This window comes from Crocodylus porosus, unplaced genomic scaffold, assembly GCF_001723895.1.
Source record: "Crocodylus porosus isolate Cpor-Errol unplaced genomic scaffold, CroPor_comp1, whole genome shotgun sequence".
NCBI lineage: Eukaryota > Metazoa > Chordata > Crocodylia > Crocodylidae > Crocodylus > Crocodylus porosus.
In genome coordinates this window covers 86,619,859-86,638,216 of record NW_017728886.1, presented here as the reverse complement: position 1 = coordinate 86,638,216, position 18,358 = coordinate 86,619,859, and the positions used below count along the sequence as shown (strand labels likewise).

At 40.3% G+C, this 18,358-nt stretch overlaps 1 protein-coding gene across 1 annotated transcript in view; it reads left to right on the top strand.

The window, feature by feature from the left end:
• TBX20 (T-box 20) overlaps positions 1-17,910 on the top strand; it is a 50,110-nt gene extending 32,200 nt beyond the window's left edge. The window contains exons 7-8 of the mRNA XM_019538540.1: positions 9,953-10,059; positions 12,661-17,910. Of these exons, the coding sequence (XP_019394085.1) occupies positions 9,953-10,059; positions 12,661-13,001 (448 nt within the window). The 3' untranslated portion in view covers positions 13,002-17,910. The remainder of the gene's footprint in view (positions 1-9,952; positions 10,060-12,660) is intronic.
• Positions 17,911-18,358: the final 448 nt, after the last annotated feature.

Genomic DNA, 18,358 nt, shown 5'->3' with positions numbered 1-18,358 from the left:
CCCCCCCACACACACATATAGCCTGCAAGCCCTGGCCCTCTAACCATTGCCCACCATTGACATACCTGCATCCAGATGCCAAGGCTGCTCTCACCCCCCTGCCTGGCTGCATGCTGGGTATGTGTGTGCACATGCAGATGCACATGGTGCCCCCAGCCTTCAGTTGTCCTCCTTCTGTTCCCACCAGTAGAGCAGAGAAAAATCCTGGATGTTTGTTCAGATTTCAAAAAATCACCCGGATAGAGATCAGGCTATCCAAAAAGAGGACGTGTCTGGGATAACCCGGATCTATGGTAACCCTAACTGAAGCTCATCAAATGAGTTTTAGTTAAAGCGACTCACCAACATTTTTCAGTGCAGGGATGCTGATGCACATGATGCTCTAAGTAACCCTCCCGCCTCCCCACCCCAAACTCCCAGACTATGTGCATAAATGCCCTAGAAAAATATACTTTTTCAGAGGCCTTGAGAAAGAGAAGAAAGTACATGCACAGGAAGTATAGGAAATTCAGATACAGCATTTCAAACTGGCTTTCACTGTAATCAGAATTGACATTTTCCTCTGAGGGATTTCACACCCATGTAGAAATACTTTGTATAAAGTCATATGCTCAGTACATTCAGATACCCAGATAGGAACACAACTCCATCCATGTGGCATTTAGACCTAGTAATTAATTATACGGTGTGAAAGCTAAATTTATTCAAGATTCTGGCTGGTTCACTGCCCCCAAACATGAACCTTTCTCCTCCTTTCTCTTCTAGTTTCCCACCACCTCCTACTAAAGGGGCAGAAAACACACACCCTCATTCAGCTGGCAGAAAATTTAACGGAGGCTTGCAAGAGGCTGTGAACATGGGGGTCACGGGCAACTGATGCCTCCCAAGTCTGGGGTGGCACCAGATCACCGACATGGTGGGAGGGACCTCCCAGCGGCCTATCACTGACTGGGGGGTGGGAGTCCCCACAGCAGCCGATTGCTGAGTCAGCACTGACTGGAAGTGCTCTTCTGGCGGCATTTCCGGTTTCACGCCTGGCACTTCGAGGGGGTGTAATTGCCCCCTTGTGCACCCCCTACACGTCGCCAGTGATAGGGGTGGTGCCACCTTATGCTAGTTTTTCTGCATTGTGGTCCAAAGGACACACTTCCCTGCTCCTTCCTAATCTGCAAGAACTGGGAGGGGTGAGGCTCTGTTAGAAATGCTGGTTTTGTCAGGAGGTGGAGAGGGTCCTGAGAATGGGTGAGGCCTTTCTCCCAAACTTCCCTATCTAGCCCTTCCTCAGTGGTAGCCAAAAACCCTTCATCCTTCCTTCAGTTTTTCAGCTGCCAACTTGGAAACGTTCCATTGCCCAGGATTTTAAACACCTGGATTTCAGGTACTTCTGCTGTTGGACCTGATCTATTGTGGCCTACCCTTCATGTAAAGCAGGTGTAAATGCTACCATTTGGATTGGATCCTGTTCACTCATTTTTCTACTCATTTGGCATTGGTGCAAATATGTATGTCAGGGGCAGGACAGCGTAAAATCAGGCCCAAACATTCCACTACAGAGGAATTGTTTCATGTGGATTTCCCTTGCCCCTCATAAGGGGAGGAAGTCAGCCACTTTCACATTATTCTCTTGTGACCTCACACCATTTTCCTGACCCTCAGAGACAACTTTGTACTGCCATAGGATTCAGTCTGGCCCAGTGGAAGGTATGCTAGAGATGGGTTTGGTCCTATGCATTGTTAAGAGAAAATGAAGAAGAGAAATAGCAGTACCTTTTGTGTACTTTTGTATGTGCTTGATTTCTGGAAAATCAGGAAAAAGAAATATAAACTCAGTGCTTTTCGTCTACATCATTTGCTGCTTTTCCCCAGTTTTAATTTCTTGGGACAGGGGAGGCAGAAGCACGGTATTTAATAAACTCATTCTTCATTTTCATATTTTCTATTGTTCTTCTCAAAGAGCAGCCTCACTTAGGCTACTTTACCTAATGGCGCAAAACTAATTGTTTTTCTTCTTTAAAATATTGATTGGGATGGTGTGCTGTGATACCATCATTCCAGGAAATGTCACTTCTGAGATGCAGTTAGTCTTTCTCCCACTGTTTTTCTAAACTCATATTTTTCCAAGAACAAATAATATTTTATTGGTTTTATTTTATCTTTTTGTAAGCTGCCAGCATTTGCTTTTTCTGTATTGCATATGCAAATGCTAGTATACTAGTTATGATATCTTAAGGGGTTTTTTTTCTTTTGGCTGTGTATTACATAGTAAGGCAAATTCCATTTCTACTTGAGCTTATACAACTCTATTTAATTTGATGGGCCAGATCCCTAGCTAGTGTGAATTGACAAGTGCTAATGAAGATAATGGAAGTATGCCAATTTGCACCAGCTGATGATTTGACCTGATGGGAATAAGTGAAAGCTGAGTGACACTCCTAAAGCCAATATGTAATAGCAGTATGCCAGTCCAGGTTGTTTGAATGACTGTATGTACCATATTAATTAGTGTGTGTACGTACATGTGTACATCAAAATCTTCAACACTATCAAGATGGGGTGATTTCTGAACAAGTCTCAAATGAGTTTTAAATGTTAACTTCTCCCTGAGGCTGTTCTGTAAGGGCATTTGTTCTTCAGTTTTTTTAAGACTCCTTTTAGCACTTGGGTCTTGGACAAATTACTCATCTTTTCCCTTTAAAAAATCTACTACAGTGAGACTTCTGACTAGTTTATTTTTGTGCCTTCTCAGCCCATTTATTTCATCTGTCTTCACCTCACCTCACTTCTGATGTCTCCTGTTATCTGGGCTTTCTTCCAAACGTACTAACTGGCAGCTATGAGAAAGGAAACCTTTGAAATCCAGAACTAAAGAAGTCATTCAAGCTGTAAACTGATAATTCATACACTCTACATCCTGTTCAGTATTTTCCTTTGTGTTGAGTTGTACGGCCAAGCAAAACAGAGTTGTCAGTTTTATTATATTCCTCCTATTAATCTTTTTTTTTTAACATTTCATTTTCTTTAAGAGACAATTAGGCCTGGGGAGTGGATTATGATGAGTTTCTTAGTGTTTGGCTTATCTCTCAGTTAGATATAGCAAGGGAGTTTCTGATAACTGAGGGGGGAATGATGTGTTAGTCATTGTGGCCATTATATACCTGTTCTCTAGCCCTTTTCATGTATCATAACTATTGTTGTACATCTGTGGCCACTTCAGCTGTTCTGAGACAAGCCATTTAAGGAGTTAGAGGTCTAAAATGTTCCTTCAAGCAACCACCTGCAGGAAAATGTGTGGTACATAGTGAAATTTCTCTTTGCATGGTGACTTTAGTCAGGCGTGCAAGTGGATGAGCAGAACATAAGTCTTCATCACCTTTGTACGTGTCTAAGATGGGCACTAACTGAACCTGGCACCTACCTGTGGCTCCAGTTACGGATTAGCTTTTCTTTTTTCTGGAGCTGATATGAAATATATTGCATCACCTCTGCTCCATCAAAAAGTGAAGAACTGTCTACAGGCCGTTTGTACTCTATCTAGCATCAACGAAAAATGCAGGGAAAGGCTCAATTTGAAGTGTATGCAAGAATACACTGAACTTAGTTGCTATGGTTTATTGTGCATAGATATCTCTCTGTTGACTTCAGGAGACAGGATTTGCCATGTAGTGCAGGGTCAGGGACCAGGTAACTGGCAGACTGTAGTGAGGGCATCATTAAGTCAAAATAAGAAATTAAAAGATTTGATGAAAAAGCCCTCCTTTCATCTGGAAGCCAGGAAGCACTGTCCTTTCATCTTGACTGAGCATCTGGTCATAGTAATCTGTGCACTTATCACCTCCAAAGTGAATTTCCCAAATTTGAGGTTGAAAGCAAAAGAAACAGACCTTCCAATTCCTGCAAGAGATGCCATGCTCCTGAGCCACTAAGAACACATCAAAAAAGTGCTCTGGGTTTTCTGAAGACCCTGTCACTTCTTGTGCCAATTCAAGGCTTTCAAGATATTAATGGATTCTGTCTCAGCTACATCAGTCACTTCCTGTCTATTCAGGAGACAGCTCCACTCTTCCCCGGTGGTGCATCCCACAAAGCCCAAGATGAATCACGTGTTAGTGGGTGGCAAAGCAGTCTTAATCAAAAGAGCTTGGCTTTAGAAAGAGTTACCATAGGAGATGAGACTGAGCCATCCAACCCATAGATAGGATAATACATTAGTAGGAGGGATGGTAATGGATGGAGCACCTATGCTCTGCCATAGTTTGATGTAAAATGCTGCAGTTCTGAATGATCATCTGCCTCCCTGAGAGAGAAAATATTCTCCATGATCCATTGCTATGATAATGAGCCTCAGGATAATGAGATACCTTTATCCTTCAGTGTGCAGCATGCAGGGGCCACCCCACACATCACTGAAATGCTGTCCACTTCCTTGGATTCTTAGTCCTTATTTGCATGGAGCAGGGAATATTTTTTTCCAACATAAACAAAAGTTGATTTTCAGGGCTGGGCTTAAAATGTGCTGATCATCACAAGCTCATCACAAGTTATTTTTCCATATATTACCTCTCCTTGTTTCTCCTGCTTCCACCATTACTACCCATATCTCCTCCTTTTCCATAAAAGTACATTTCCTCCTTTCTATTTAGCGCACAGTTCCTTCCTCCCTGTTCAGGCAGTTTCAGATCTCAATTTCCTGTTCTCTAACCCGTTGCCTGTTATTAGTCTACACATCTATTGTTCGCACAGCTTGATATTTTATTATATTAATGCACACTTTTCATTTTGTGGATATTTATAACATAACCATAAATTACAAGTGAAATCCAGATGGTTGAAAAAAATACTAGGAAAATCTTCAAATGAATCTGACAGGAAGATACACCTTTACTTTACCTTGCTGACTACTTTAAACTTCCCACTATTCAGTAACATACATTTGCTGCTAATTGAAGGCATTTGAGAGATCTAGTATATTCTATAAAACAAAAATCAGTAAGTCAAGTATTAGGTAATGACTGTCCAATCCCAGGGGACAAAAAGTTTTTCTTGGCTTAAACTGAAATTACTTCATTTTTGACAAGATGTCCATCTTGATGTAGATTACCTCTGAACAAAATTAATGGAAAGCCTTTAAAAACACCAAAAATCTGATTCTGTTTACAGTTTTCATTTATTAAGTATTTTTTATTGAACAGAATCATAATATGGCCAAATATTGATTTATCTTTCAGTAATTTATAAAATTATGTCCATAAATCTTTTGAACAATGTTGTGACATGATCAATTTAGTTATAAATTACTTTCATTTGCTTAAGAACTTTTAGATACACAAATATAAAACTTATACATTTTAAATAAATGAATATTTATTTTCTCCCCCCACATGCACACTTTTTTTTGTCCTTTTCTGCTTCTAGGAGCACCTCACTCAAGGTATCCTAGACAATGTATACTTTTTAATAAAACTATTCAGATAATGTGTGTCAGGGCTTTAAGCCTAGGTCCACAGAAGGATTGAGGCACCTATAGATGACTTTGGCAAGATTTAAATGCCTAAATCTAAAAATGTGAGCATAAAATCCTCAGTGACCACCTAAGCCTAGAGCAGGGGTCAGCAACCCCTGGCACAAGTGCCAGAGTGTAGCACATGAAGGCATTTTGCTTTCATCGTGCCAGGGCTGAGCAACTGAATGCCTCTTTCACACCAGAGCCCCATCAGGTTACACAGAGTATATGATATATTACTCCCTGTCCTTGCAATGGCAGGAAAACAATAGTGCACTCGTCACCCTGTTTCACCTGTGGCAAGTTAATGGGTGTTTTTGGTGTTTCGGGCATTGTGCTTGGTAGTTGTGCATGACTGTTCCTGGAATTGTCATGAATATGTTAGACAGATACTTGTTTAAGATGCTTTAGATAGGGATGATCCTACCTGGAGCAGGAGATTGGACTAGATAACTTCCAGAGGTCCCTTCTATGAATCTAAGTGTTCAGCCTCTCCCTCAGCTGAGGAGCTCAATCTGATTTGATGTTCTCAGAGCATGCTTATTGCATTGGGTGCTTGACAAAATGCAGCGGCAACTGTGCCATTTTCCTTTTGAACATGGCCAGAGGGGGAAGTGCCCTGCCAATCTCTTTTTTATATAGTAATTGGATAGGATGTGGGACTTCGATCTGTCAGCCTTTTCTGCAAAGCGAAACAGCTTGAACAGGAGGGATTGTGAGCTCCACACCCTAAATAGTTTCTGGCCTGATGTTTGTGACATGGTTGGGAAGTGGGAAATATAGATGTGTATCCCCCCAGCACAGGAAAGATTTAAACACATATGTCCATGTCCTGGATAAGTGCTCTAACCACTTATGCAGTGAATTAAAGGGGACTAGGAGCACTCTCACTGCCTTGGCAGCCATGATTTGGAAGAGTGACCCCAGTTTAATTTCTGAACAAAAGGGTTATGGGTGCCTACCCTCAGGGGCATTGGCAACGCATAGTGGGTACATGTGGGTGCATGTGCACCCCCTGAGATTGGCAGTGCACCCCCCACAAACAGTGCCGCTGATGCTGCTGGTAGTGCCTGTGGGCAGTTGCCTCTGGGGCCCCTCCCCCTCACTGCTGATACCGCCAGTGGTGTCTGTGGGCAGTCCCCATTTGCTACTGGCCAGCACCACCCATCACCGATACTGCTGGTGGCATCTGTTTCAGCTCTTGGTAGAGCACCGAAGCCCAAAAGAAGGGTAGAGTTTAAGATGCCCAGTGTTTTCTTTAGGTTTGCTTCTTGTGAATCCCTTTCAAGACATGCCACTCTCTCCAGGCATTAAATAAGGTTCCTAACTCAGGGTCAGGGATTCTGCAATGTGGTCCAGGTGCCTAAGGTCATAAGTAGATGTGGGACTTGCCATCTAACTCCCTTGTACAGACATATGATGTGACTCATAATCCAGGCCTCTTAAAAAAATTAAATTTGGGATAATACCACAAACCAGAAGCATGGTTAAGCTCAAATAATTTATGTAAAGTTTTGCATTTTAACCCTTAGCTGCTCATTGCAAGGTTGTAGCTCACAGTTAACATATTTATGTGACAAGCTGCTTTTTCTGACCTCAGTTTCCCATTCTGTTTTTGTCTCTACTTGAATATACTTTTTCTGCTGACAATCAGTCAGCACTTTTTAAATCTTTGGCATAATGTCACTTTTTAAATCTTTGGCATAATGTCTGCAAAATTAAAAATAAATAATTTTACCATATCTTGCCCTACTTTTAAACTTCTCAAATTCAGGGTTCACTCAAAAGTCATCTCTTTTCCCTTTAAAAGATGACAACCAAAGAGCACAATAGAGTTTTCTGTATAGCAAAGGGACCCATCTGGAAAGAATTTAGCCTGCAAATATTATAGGCATTTGATTTAACTTTAAATTCCCATTGGTAAGTTAAAGGTAAATTTACTGGGGCAAATAGTTCCCAAATATACCTCCAATGAAGCTGGTAAAATACCTCCAGTGAACCTGACTAGTTTGGCTCACTGGTCTAGACCCTGCATTGTTTCTGTTGCATCAAAATATTATTCTGTATATCAGAATGTATCATTTCAAATGGACATTTACTAGTAATAAAGTCAATAGAGACAATGGAGACTATCACCTGAAAGTGATTTATTTTTTTTCTAGAGCTTTTAAAGCCAGTTACAGAGTATATGGCCTTCAAATGTGAAAGTTATTACAGGTTGGCATCTAAACCACTTAGCCAAGACTATTTTACTTCATTATCCTAGTCTTTTAGGCTGGCCTGATGTACTTTCTCTCTCCCTCCCCCTCTCTTTTTAAGTAAAACATCTTTGCATTTCCCATTCTTCTTGAAAATGGAAAAGAGGTATTAAATACATAATGTAAACAATGCCATCTGTCTTTTTCTTTGTAAAATCTTCTTCAAGATAGCCCTGATATGACCACTGGTTTCAATCACTTAAAAGGCAATAATTCAATTATATCATCCTTTATGTAGGAACTGCCATTGCTTTCAGTCCACTTCCAATCCTGACACAAGTAAATCACTTTGATAAGATCCACTTTTTTTTTTTCTAGGAGACTAGCATAAGTAATGATACCAGCGATAGACCAAGGACAAAATTACTATAATGGCCTTTTTGTAAGAAAGGAAAACATGTGGTATTGTGATTTACTGTGCTATTGGAAAATGTTTTTTCTTGGAATTTTTGCAATAGCCACATTGGCATGGTAAAATACATTTAGTAGCTATTAATTACCAAATGGTAAATTCTAAAGAAGCTTGCACCAAATGGAAAGTGTAAACAGCTGCAGTTAACTAGATTTCTTAACTGAGAACAGGAACATAAAACCCCTTTGGGAATGAGTTAGGTTGGAGGCATCCTTGGTATAATACCCTTGATTTAAATGGAAATATACCAGGGATTATTTTGGTCATCTTCATTAATTGACATTACCTATCAGGTAGACAGCACTTTCTTCTGAAGTTGTTCATGTGAATTTAGTACTTGGTTAAGTGTCAGATTACAGTTACTCTAAAATAATTCACCCTTAATTTTACCCCATAATAAATTTGCTCTTTAGTAAAGAGGTGACACAAACTGGACTAGCAGACTGCTCAGAATAGGTTCTCTTAAGGTGTGTGGCCACAAACTGGCAAGAGAACTAGTTTGTGTTAAACAAGTAGCTAGACCAGGATGAATTGACTAGGGGAGTGGTACAGGGCACATTCCACATGATCATTTTCCTGCATAGTAAAGTTACTGCTCTTATTTCCTGACCGGTGCCTTTACTCTAGATTTGAGTGAATTACTGGGCACGTCTACACGAGATGCCACATTGCCGTAGCAACGCACTACAGCGACATAGCATTGGCAGGCACAAACCGTGATGCCGCAGCTACATCATTGTAGCGACACACTCCCTCACTATAGTGCGTCGCTACGGCCACACGGCGGCTCAAAATAACCATGCACTACTGGCATGGTGCAGTGATGACTGCTACTATGCTGTCATTTAGTACTTCCTTTAGGAGGTCATTGGAGGTATTGGAGGTACTAAATGATGGCGCCTTAATGGTGCCATAGGGGCATGTGTAGATGCACCCACTGTGTGGTAGAGATGTGTGTTATGCATTTGTTCCTTTTTTACCACATAACAAGGCCAATTTACTACACGGGAAATAGGTTGTGCCTCTGCCTCTTTGAAAGTCTAGGCCTATCCAATGTCTTTAAATCCACAGAATAGTTACTGCAAGACAAAGAACACTGCAACTGTTCCATGCTATGTTACTAGTGTGCGTAAATCTTAACAGGAAGGGAGTACCCTTGAGGTTTCTTTTTGTACACTTCTCCCTGATCTTGAAAACGGTCTCTGAAAAAATGGGGAATTGCCAGTTGATAGAACAGTATTTGCAGTGTGGACGCTTGTCCCCAGGGAAATAGATTCTGATCATCGCTACTGACCAAGATGGGGCTTTCCCAGCACAAGTGTTCACCAGTTTGAAGTTGCACTTTCAGTTTTTGTTGAATGCCAGTTTTATATTCATTGTCTACAAGAACTGATAGGTTTCACACTGGAAATTTGGCTATGAATGTGTTGCCATTCATTCAAGGAGAAAAAGCAACATTGCATCTGGGCAACAATGAGTGTGGTATTTTTAACAGGCCACAATATAACTGAAATATGCTAAACTTTTTTGTTAAATAAATATGAATAACAAATATAGATGAGAAGATTGTGGCCGTCTGGACATTTCATAGGCAATAGAGTGGCAAAATTTGTCAAAGAGATTTTTTTCCTAATGAATTATATTCTCAGTCTAGTGTCTAGGCTCAATTCATCTCTTCATACCAGTCACATTAGATTTAGTTTTAGTAGAGAATTATTCTATGGCTTACATTCTGATGCAGGTGAGGAGCCTACTGACATCCTATATTGTTTTCTTCCACAGAGAAAGTGTGGAGAGCCTTATTCAGAAACATTCTTATGCACGCTCCCCTATTAGAACCTATGGAGAAGATGATCTGGGAGATGAGAGCCAGGCAACACAAAGCAGAGGTAGGAAAACGATCTTGAAGTGACAAAACTAAGGGCTAAACTCCCCATGTAGCCAGACTGTGCCTGTGCCAACCACTGCTGTCTGACCCTGTGGAGTTGCTCCCCCTTATGCCACTGATGTAAAGCCCATGGCATACACCAGAGGTGTATAAGTCTACTCCACTGTGTCCCTTCTTCATCTCTGGCAAGGTCCTATACTGACAGTAAGTGCAGTAATAACTGGTACAAAAGGTCTCCACCACCTTTAGGCCAGCAGCGAGTTCCCTTACTCATAGTAAGCTTCTCGCTGTCCACCTCCAGCCCGCTTATGGCTACTTTGAATTGTCTGAGCAGTGTGACAGGGCGAGAGCAGTGTGGCAGGGTGAGAGCAGACTGGAACATTGACCTTATCTCTTAAGCCTTCATTTTTAACAACCTGATGGATTAAAGCCCCAACCCTGCCTGAGCCTTTCACCTCAGTTTTGCTTGATTTACCAATTGCTAAACAAATGGCTATTCTGAGGTGCCTTCCAAGTGGATTCTTGCTGGACAAATTGCATCTGCAGTCACTCTGCCACTGAACCTAGACCTTGACTTAGTCCTGTGGGATTGCTTACTGGCATTAACTTGTGTTGCATTTTTCTCTGCATGCTGACTTCTTGTACTGCTTAGTACGTGGTGGCCACTTGAGGTGAAACAATTCTGTCTGCTTTCATAAAGGCAATGCTCTTGTCTTGTCCTCTGACTTCATATAGGGTTGATAAGAGCACTGTTCCCATTTCCAAGCCCTCTGTGTGTGGGGGGGGGGGAGGGGCAGGAAATGCTCATTTTTAACTGAAGATTGCCCAGCAGAGTTTGCTAATACATGATCTAAATATAATACTCCATTTTCCAGGATTGCTAGGCCATACCCTCAGCTGGTGTAACTCCATTACTCCACATCTCACTCTTTCTCTCTGGTTGAGCAGGTGAAGCGTTCATCATGGAATAACTCAACCAATGCATTTGTTTATTTTTTCTGTTTTAATGGTTTTCCCAGGAGCAGATGGTGTTTTCTAACAAATATTTATTATTTGAAACTGCAGATCATTGTGTGTCTACAGTTTGTTTTCAAATAGCTTGTTTGGAAGTCAGTATCTGACAGGCAAACTGTTTTTCCTTGACAGATAAATATCTTCATATTATTTATCTTCTCTGATTATCTGATCATCTCTTAATGTCAGATTCTAAAGCTAGTACTGATAATTGCAATGGAAATATTTCTTTTTCCCCAAAGACGACTTTGCAATTTTGGCTTAACTTTTTGCTTTGTCAAACGTGTTTTCCAGAAAATTTATTTCCTAAAATATCCCTGTAGGGAAGAAATTGTGACCCCCCACTGGAAGTCAACAGGAATTTGCTGTTGATTTTAATGAAATTAGGATTCAAATAGGCATGCAAATGCAAAAGGGATATGAACAACATTTTGAGTTCTTTAAATAAAAAAAGACATTAGTGGAATTTTTATAGTATTTACTTATGTGCAAACCCAGGCAGATAACGATAACCAGTTGTATATATAAATAATACTAACTGAATCTAGCCTTTGTGAGAAACAGGATTTGTTTGGTAAAACCTGTTATCGGATCAACTATATAGTTGGGAGAAATGCTAGACAAGGCTAAACTAAATACCAAGTAGAACAATCTATAACATCTGCATTAGACTCTTTGAAAGTGACTGTCTGATTGCTGACAAAACCAAATATATTTTCATTTGCAATTTAAAGAAATTAGCTTCCTCCTTTTTAGTTTGGAAATGCTGAGAAAAAAAGACATTTCATTTAAAAGAAATTCTGTGTGGTCCAACGTTTCTGGAACTAGTAATTTTTTGAAAGTTTACAAGATAAAAATAATTACATATGAAAATAGAGCATTCCTCTGTTGAGCACAAATTTTTAATAGAAGTGCTTCCAATATTTCAAGATATTGTGGCAGATTTCAGTGTTAAGGCAATTCTATAGATCTTATCGGTCATGGTTACTAGCTAACCTCTAGAACTCTGCAAGTAATAACGAAATAACAGAAGCGCTTTGAAATGACCCTGTTTTTAATTCCTCAAAATTTCAACCAGCTCAACTGGCCAGATATGAAAAAATGTATATCTCCTCAGTTCGGTGATGAAATGAAATGAAACTTGAATCTGAGTAATCAGATGTTTAACTTTTTGGGACCAGCATTAACAGTAGATAGAATGTATAGATCTATTCACAGACTGAAAAATCAGTAGAACCTAATGTTGTGTAAAGTGGTAGATTCTGTGGAATGCCATGGAAAACCAATCTGCAAGGCTGATTCTACTGTCCAGGCAACCACAACCAGTTTCTTAAAATGAAGCCTTGTTTAGAGAGAGGTTTTATCCATATTATGTACAGGTAAAGTGGGACCTTTGGTGAATAAAAACATAAAAAGAAGTTAGAGAGGGAAAGAGAGAGAAATCTTTGGGGAAAATACTGATTTGCACTCATAGCTCATCTTTAAAAACTGTATTGCTCTATAAGATTCCTTTTTTCTTTTTGCTGTTCTAATTGCTTTATATACTACTATGCAAGCATCAATCATTTATTTTTCTCCTTGTTCACAGGATCAGCTTTTACCACATCTGATAACTTATCTCTCAGCTCTTGGGTATCATCATCAACCAGTTTTCCTGGATTTCAGCACCCGCAGTCCTTGACCGCCCTTGGTACCAGCACTGCATCTATAGCTACTCCCATTCCTCATCCAATTCAAGGATCTTTGCCTCCATACAGCCGCCTAGGAATGCCCCTTACCCCATCTGCCATTGCCAGCTCAATGCAAGGTAGTGGCCCAACGTTTCCCTCATTCCACATGCCCAGATACCACCATTATTTTCAGCAGGGGCCTTATGCAGCTATTCAGGGACTGCGTCACTCCTCTGCAGTAATGACACCATTTGTATGACTGACATAAGACAAGAGAAATCAAGATTTTCAGCGTGCAAATTTGGTATGAAAATACAAGGGACCTTCCTGAAAGGTCTATGGAAGAAGAGAGTTGAACTCATAAAAAACCAGCTAACATAATGCATGATGGATATAGATTCCTCCATTGAAGGATCACTGGAAGAGAACACAGCTTGGAGTTGCTCAAAGAACCATGTGTCTAATACAGCCAAATGGATTCCAAAGTGTGCAAGATTTTTAATCAAGTACAGGTTGATCCAAAGGTGCATCATAGTAGTGGAAAGAGGTTGCATTATGCAACAGTGTACAAATTAATTGTGTATAGGTTTTTTTTCACGTGCTAAAAGGATTCTGAAAGAGGCAATACTCTTACTGAACTCCATCTCTACTGAATAATACGAGCCAACCACCCCCCAGATTTATTGCTACAGCTTTGAGCATGTTTAGGCTATCTCAGCATCAGTTTGCTGGAAAATGGACAGGGGCGGGAGAAAGCCATTGTCCTTTTTTATTAACCCCCCCCCCCCCACATTTGCTTATCTTTATTAAGAACAGTATTTAATAGTTAACAATTAATTATTAATTGATATTTTCATGGGGGAAAAAACAACCAAATGTAATTCAGTTGAATTCATCCTTTCATTTTCATTTAGTCCACAGGGTTGTATCAGGTCAGAAAAGAAGACTGCATTACAGAATTGCCGCAGAGATATTGTATTCTTTGCTTTCAGTCTAAAAATGAACTTCTCATATCTCAGAAGGGGCCAATTAACCATCTCTCAAGAGTGATGGAGGCAAATACTGTTTTTGAGCTTCAATCTGAAAACCAAAAATCTCCAACTTTTAAACTAAAACATTTATCTGCAATTGATTGCAAAGGATCCTTGTGTCCAACTGTGCACTTGTAAGGAGAAAACAAAATTTGACCCTATTCTTTTAACATATAGATCTGCCTGCCCAGCTTCCAAATGTTAGTACTTGAGTATGATCGACACATCACAATTCACCAGCTCCCTTGATTTTCATGGGTTGGGTCACAGATGCTGTTACTAGATATGCTGCTTTTGTAGGTCAAGGCCAATTTTTTTTTGCTTGTTTATGTCTCTATATGGTTAGTAGAGTTGCCTGAGACATATATCAACACAGAGAATTTGGCACATGCTATTTCTTCATGAGGATGGATATTGTGTGGATTTCTAATTAAGCATTTTTGGGTAAGCCATTGGTAGCATTTTGGCTTTAAACTGGAGTTGCTAGTCATTATCTGATGTAAGAACCATAATTAGCATTATGGGCAAAATTTACCCTGGTACAAAGAGGCAGCATGAGACCTATGAGCCATAAAGTCTTAAGACATGCCTGGCCTCATACTGGCTAAGTGCACAAGGGTGAAATTCTCCATATGCAAGGAAGCAACTGTTCTCATGGAAAGGCAATGGTCCAGGCAGCTCAATCAGCATACAGTTCTTGTATGTCTGCACAAGACGTACATGTCTAATGACCTCAGTTATATAACCAACTGATAAAAAGAGGCTTTGCAATAGTGTATCACAAATCTTAGGATGATGGAAAATAGGCTTTGAATGGCATACCTTCCATAAAAGCACTGTTCGCTTATATGCCAACCCTGTAAGTGTTATAATATGATACAGTAGGGACTTCAGCATGTGCCATGTTTCAGTGAAGTGAAAGACAAGTCACCCATCTCTCTTTTACCTGTATCCCATTCACTTGCCGTATGCACCCCTACCAATAAGGCTACGTCCACACTGTCTCTGACCGTGCTAGCAAGTGCTGCCATAAAAAGTTTTCCCGCTTGTCTCACTCCACACATGAGATATGCCAACAAAATGTAATGCTGCCACTGCCTGGTGCATGCCCAGGGAATGATCAGTACTGCTCTAAGGCTCAGTCATGCTTCTTGGTGCAATACCTAGCACCACTTTACTGGTGCCTACCTCATATATTTTCAGTATGGGGAATGAGAGTAAGTGGGTCAAGCATGTTTCTTCTCAAATGGAGGAAGGGTAGTCATGCCTGATGCTCACAGTAAGACCTTTTTATGCTTTCCCCAGTCTCTGTTACATTGTGTTCTGATCGAGCTGAAAAATCTGTTCCCGCAGATAAGAAGTGTATTAATAAGCCCTAAGCATACTGACTACTTTTAAAATCTGGATGATTTTGCCATAGAATGAATGGATGCCATTGCTTCAGCATTACCTCAACTTCTACCTATGCACTGTACAGCATGCTGCAAGGATGGGTGTAAAATTGTTTAAGGCAACTAGTAAGTTGTTTTTTTTTTACTGGTGAACTTCATCATCCACTCATAATTTTTGGATTAGGGAATGTCACAAATTCAGGTAACAGTCCAAATGCTTTGTCAACTTTGATAGGCTGTAAGTAAGCACAGAATTTGGCCTGACTTACCTATTTACTAGGATTTTGCACGTGCGTGTCCATTTTGGCTGAAGTTATATGTGGTAAAAGACCCATTTTGCTATGAACTCCAGTCTTAGATAAACTGAACAGCTACAGATCAGAGGTGTGGTGAAAAGGCTCCAGGCCACCCTCCAAACGCAACAAAAATTGTCTTACTGAGATATTCAGTGCAGATTTGGAAGAAGAATGGTACTCTTTTGCTTTTCTTCCAACTGTATAAACTGGTAGGTGTAGTATTTACCAAGCTAATATACCAGTATTTCTTATGCAATATCATTGATTTATCTAGCATTGCATGGGGTATAAGTCTGATTAGAATTCAGCGTAGCAGCTTTAAAACTGTTTTTTTCTATATGCTAGAAAATGCTGAAGTAAGTAAACCACTTTCAGTTGTCTTATGAAGGGTGGAAGAGATGAGCTGAACTAGTCTTTGTATTTGGAAACTATTCTTTCAGAGTGACTTGCAAAGACTTATTAAGCAGAGCCTTAGAAATAAATCATATGATCTCATTGGCTCTTTTCTATATCTTGTCATGCTATTCTCCATTTAAAATTTCCCCTGTGATGGTTACAGGGCATGAAAATGTTTCAGAGAAACTTTCGTGTTTCTCATGAAGGTACAACTACTGTATATTAGTAGGAGAAAACCTGGATTTTTTTTGTTGCAAATGGCTAAAATTTTCAATGAAAAGCAAGTCATTACAAAAATGAAAGTAATACACATCTGAAACATTTGGCACTAGCTGTCCCCTTCCATGGAAAATACACACGCAGGGTGCAAATTTTCACCCACTATACATATGGAATAGTCCCTTTAGTGGGCACAGTTTGCAGTCTTTTCAGTAAGGTGGGGAACAAGGCTCAGACCATAGTTTGCTTCCACAGACCATAGGTTAGGCTCTCTGAAAAGTCAGCCCTCTCTATTTTGCTGCATGACCAGTTCTTCCCTACAGTAGGAAAACTCCTTCTGGCTTCCCCACCATACTCATCCCACCAACTCGGCAAATGGCAGTTTCCACCAGCATGCATCTCTCTTTTTTTCAATGGAAAGTTTGTGGGCACTTTACCAGAAGTAGACTGTATGTCCACTTCTTAGCTCCATTCTTTTCTGCTGTTGACTTGATCTGCAAAATCAACGACTGCCCAATCCCGTGGAGCTCATATGGTTTCAAACCATAGGGAGTGCAATGTAACTGAATGGCAACAACTGCCTTGCAGTTTTCATGACACTGGGGAATGTCTGTCCCATTATTTCTGTGATTCCCTGTCCTCCGTGCCTCTCATGTACATTCTGATATGTCTGCACCTCTAAAGTCAACGGTAAAATTCTCCTTGACCTTAATGGAGACAGAACTGCACCTAGCAATCTTACTGATGGTATCCAGCTAGCTACCGTTAGTGATACTGGCAGTGAAGGAACTACATAGAGGAGGCAGTTTTCAATCTGCTTTAAAGTATTTGTTGCAGGCAAAATCCTTAAACATGTAAGCCAAATATTAAATACTTGGATACTAGGATATCTTTGTTTAAAAACAACAGTTGTTGTTTTGATACGAACTCAGTACATTCTTCCCAGGGTGTCTGTATTGATCATGTCACAATACCATCACTTTCAGGCAAATAGCTGCTGCTGGTAGATGGCTCAGGGATGCTCGGCAATATTCATACTCATATTTGCAAACTATTTCACATGTTTTTTCTCGCACAGACAGCGCCTTACCTGAGTGAGCTTTCTTGGCTGAGCAGAATGGGCCCTGTGTTCTTTTCAGAAGGGTTGGGTTAACATGCCTGAATTTGCTTTTCTAAGAGAATGATAAGATTATCCTTCTATTTTTGAACTGCCTGGTTCAAAGTGTAATAAGCTTCAGGTCTTGTATTTAACAAAGGCATCACAAAGACTAAAACAACTGTTCAGATGCATTGATCTGGCTTGTCTTTTTTATTTCTGGAATCTGAAAGATGTTAAACATCAAATACATTTTAAATCTGGCCATTCACTTCACAGAACTTTCCCATCTGGTCGGCTGCCTGCTGGGAGGGGACTGCCAAGTATACAAATTCAGACTCATTGGTTGAATTACACTGGGCATAAGCTGATTTAAGAAGTGCAGACAAATGGGTTGAGAGATCACTTTCAAATGATTCCTTCTGGGTCCATGGAAAACAGCAGATCTTGTCCACTCTGGGATATGGTGGTAGTTATTTTTCAGCATTGATGCAGCTTTGCCTCGGAGTGGGCTCTAGTGGAGGCAGCTGCAGGCTGTCCTTATGCCATCCTCCTTTGTGAGTCAAAAATGCCTGCACCAGTTTTCTGAGCTCCATGATTGGTTGCACTCATGGAGCAGCATCAGTGCTGAGAAACATTTACAAAGTTTCCTAGCAAATGTGCACCTTTACAGCTTTGAAAATAATGAGAACTGACAGGTGCCAAGCATTTTAGGAGAGTCTGGCAGACAAAGCAAATAGTGTATTCTTTGGCCAGGTGGCAGAGCATGTTGATGGGAGGAAAAAAAAAAAAGCTTGCAGTACTCAGCATGTGCTAAATGATGAATTGATGGTGTGATTAGGCCCTCTGAGACTTCTCTATGTGTATGTATTAATAGAGCATTAATGAAAATTATATTTAAATATACTTTAAGAAGCATCCAACACAGACTGATGAAGTTCACCTGTATGCAGAGATGGCAGGAAGGCCCATGTGCCATGCAAGTCTTATTATTTGGGGAGCTGCTCCGGAAATAGCTCTTACATTGATCCTCTGTGCAGGAGTGAGAGTAACATTGTTTTTCACCACAAGAACGTGTTTTTCTCTTGGTTTGTTTTTGTGAGATTTGATTTCTCTGACTGTCTGTCCCTATCTGTGGCAGGATTTTTTTTTCCACTGGTACTAACTCCTAGCAGGACTGAGAGTAT